The sequence below is a fragment of the Haliotis cracherodii genome, unplaced genomic scaffold, assembly GCF_022045235.1.
Source record: "Haliotis cracherodii isolate W230 unplaced genomic scaffold, xgHalCrac1.p SCAF_25, whole genome shotgun sequence".
NCBI classification, from domain to species: domain Eukaryota; kingdom Metazoa; phylum Mollusca; class Gastropoda; order Lepetellida; family Haliotidae; genus Haliotis; species Haliotis cracherodii.
In genome coordinates this window covers 6,155,838-6,159,329 of record NW_027266281.1, presented here as the reverse complement: position 1 = coordinate 6,159,329, position 3,492 = coordinate 6,155,838, and the positions used below count along the sequence as shown (strand labels likewise).

The following is a 3,492-nucleotide window of genomic DNA, read 5'->3' as shown; positions in this document are numbered from 1 at the left end:
TACCAACTCAGGCAACTGATCAGCTGATTGTTGGAAGGTGAATCTTCTCAACTCCATGAAAGAATTGAAATATTTGTAAAGGAATTTTGCTCTTTAAATTAATTTCACAGTGAATAATTCAATATTTGACTTTTGAACATACTATTTACCATCATAACACCAAAAATGTTACTAAATGAGTTGTCTAATTTTCCCACATTTGAGAATGACAAGAAACAATGAATTTGACATGCACAATAGTTTATTGTGTGTGAAAAATAAAGACATAGGATATATGTAAACAATAAAATATCATTTCAACAGTTATCAAATATTTACAACATTTAATACATTGTCTTTAATACTGTTGATTCTGAAAATAATTAACTGTGATGTTGTATGTGCCCCCATATATATTGTTGAACATTCCCTGCACGGGATCTACACCCCTGGAGACATTGACTGTGTGGCTCTCCCTCTGCTCAGAACTTGTTCTGGACATCTGGCTTGACACCATGGTGCTCACAGGATCTGGTATGGGGCTCACAGGACCTTGTGTGCTTTTGGGTCTTTTTGCTTGTCCACCAATAATCTTAGATATGGTTCTATGTTGGTTGCTGTTCAGTGAACTGTAGTCATTTAGGCTTTGCACATTCTTGTGGCCAGATATCTGCAATCAATAAGCTTAATAAATAATACATTTTTATGAGATATGGGGTATGTCAATTTCATTCCTAAAATTTAGTTATAAGTATTTTCTTTGTATCACGTTGACATAAAGAAGTTGCACAGATCTTGACAAGTTTTCAAACATTGAAATTTGATTTTTTAACTTTGAATATTCACTGATTTAGCACTTAGTGAAGCTCCTAACCTGCATCACTTGGTTGCTAGGAACACCAGCATCACACAACTTTTGGACAACATATTTTCTCGCACTATGGTTGGTCAACCTTTTGGCTTGTGGTCCTCCATCTGTCAAACCTGAATCATAACGGTTTATTCGAAAACTTTATTACATTTGTTATATTAAATCTGCATTTAGTAATTAAGTCAAGTTATCATCACTGTAGTGTAAACATTATCATGTATTGATATGAACAATTTACATGTTCTCTTATTATATTGATATTTAGATCATATAGTTCAACATATATTACCTGCTGCTTTCGCCATAGATTTCATGAAGGAACCCAACTTGTTGATCCCTACTGGCTGTCCCCTGAACCACTTCTTGGACTTATTCATGTCTGTACAAGTTGATATATAAAAGGGATCAGTTTCCTTCATGTAGTGTGTTGGCCTCAATTCTGAATACTTTTTGAACATCCTTACAGGACAACGTTCTGGGTTCTCCTTGGTAGCCCACATCTTTGGCTCAACTTGTCTGTAAGACAAACACATGATAGATAGAAATAGTGAAAGTATCTTTCACATCATTGATGATCTATTTTACTGATTAATTACAAAATTATTTGTGTAAGGTCACTCATTATAATTCATAAGAGTTACATTTCTTTCATCCATAAAACATACCAGAAGATGATTTCAAATTACATTAAAATCAATTTTATTGAAGTATATTTTAAACAATTGAATATTTTGGTTTTGTTGCACATTAAGTTGTATTTATATAATATTCATACTCACAAATCATCACCAATTTATTTTCCTTACCTGATATTATTTGGATCTGCTCCACCTCTTGTTTTTGTAGATCGCTCACAGAAGGCGACATAATCGTCGCCATTACCGTCCTGCTTCAGTTTCAAATCGCCCCACTTCATATCATGGTGCTCCTGCACTCCTCTCATACCAAAGTATATGGTATTGTTAAACCATACAGTGTGCAGGAGCGCCTCCGGTGTGTGTGATCCCAGTTGACCTGAAGAGAGAGGGAGACTTTATATCAGTAAAGAGAACACCTGCCAATTATACATTACCTACAGACCTTTTATAACATACCTGTGAAGAGCACCACTTCGCTCGTTACAAAAGTTTTAGCTGTTTTCATATGTTTTTTCATAGCTAAAGAACTAATTGTCACAGAATATTTGGATGTTAAGAGCTGAATAAATTTATCATAACATGGATTTACCTGATGAGTAAAGCCTGTTGACTTCATCCTCTGTGAGGCAATCCGCTTTACGAGGTCTGTTTCCTCTCCCACTTCTTTTCAGTTCCATTTGTTTGGAAGCGATGACCATATTAAGTTGGGCGAACTCCTCGCTCCTAATGAGACAGTAGGCATAATTGTGTTCCCTCAGATGTCGGTTAAATGATGATAACATTCCTGTAAGTAAAATGTCTTTAAGAACTTGAAGATAAGCATGCTTCATACTTTTAGTAATAAGCAGACTGTTCTAAATAATAATTTGATATTAAGTGTATTATCCTAATGTAGAATAAACCAAAATTAAAATCATCATAACAATATATTTAAATTTAGATTTGTATAATTACTTTGAAATTTAAGATGATCAAATATTATGTGTCATCTATTAAACTAACTGTAATCAGATTGTTCCTAATTTTGGAATATATACTATACATTGCTATCAGAATGACAGTAAGTGAATGATGTGGATGTTTACCAAAATATTAAACTTCAATTTCTTTATCATGTTTGTTAACATCTGTGAATGTAATAGTGAAAAGTTGCCAATCTGAGGCCCATGTTTTTATAATATTGGATATTACTTTAATAATGTTTCTAAAGTGCGTAATTTTACCTTTAAGGGATGATGGTTCATAGTTTTCACCGTTACTTTTCCTGGCATCCATAAAAAACTTGCAAAGGTGACTGTTAAGTCTGTGTGGAGGGATGGATTGAAGGGGTCTTGTTTCACCTCTATTTTTCTCTAACCACTTGGCAAGTGTTGTCATGTTTGAATTAGTTTTCTTGGCGGTGTTCTTATTTTCTTGTGCCTTGATGAATTGCTGAATTTCCTCCTGGCTACATGACATCCAGTTGTTGAACTCTTCATCAAACTCATCATCTGAACCATCTAGTCTAACATCTACAAATAAACAACATGAGATTTAATAACAGTTATTCATCGATTTATGTGTGTATATTTTATTGTATATATTTATACTTGTGGTAAGTCATGGTTAGGTACTCGGCAAGCCTCGTTCCTATGGCTAAGTTCTCGGCAAGCCTCGAACCCAACCCAAAAAACAAATTTTTCAGAATTTCCAAAAAAAAATTATATCATAATTTTACCTCTGAATGGAGAACTCTCTCTTGATCTTTTCTTTGACCCATTCCTTTCTTTCGCTCGTGAGTTTCTACCTAAAATAATAGTATGAAATTATTTTTTCACTGCTACCTATAAGAAATCAAAATAGTTAAGAAAAAATATAAATACATATATTACTTTCTTGAGTTTTCAGAGATCAAGGTACTTATAACTTAATACATTCAAGTTTAAATGTGGTAATGTTGTTGTTTTTTTATTAAAGAAATGAGCTTCATAAATTTCCTGAAATTGTATGTTTCAATTATTGAAG

General features: G+C 33.3%; 1 protein-coding gene across 1 annotated transcript; it reads right to left on the bottom strand.

The window, feature by feature from the left end:
- Positions 1–337: 337 nt before the first annotated feature.
- On the bottom strand, positions 338–1,846 carry LOC139472911 (uncharacterized). The gene is made up of 4 exons (XM_071255378.1): positions 1,657–1,846; positions 1,140–1,366; positions 854–963; positions 338–649 (listed from the first exon to the last, which is right to left on the bottom strand). The coding sequence occupies exons 1-4, from the start codon at positions 1,791–1,793 to the stop codon at positions 338–340; spliced, it is 786 nt and encodes a 261-aa protein (XP_071111479.1). The 5' UTR covers positions 1,794–1,846.
- Positions 1,847–3,492: the final 1,646 nt, after the last annotated feature.

Coding starts and splice junctions, on each gene's coding strand:
- LOC139472911 (XM_071255378.1), bottom strand. CDS start 1,793: ATGAGAGGAGTGCAGGAGCACCATGATATGAAGTGGGGCGATTTGAAA. Junction 1,367..1,656: donor GCAGATCCAAATAATATCAG/GTAAGGAAAATA, acceptor TTTGTCTTACAG/ACAAGTTGAGCCAAAGATGT. Junction 964..1,139: donor ATCTATGGCGAAAGCAGCAG/GTAATATATGTT, acceptor GTTATGATTCAG/GTTTGACAGATGGAGGACCA.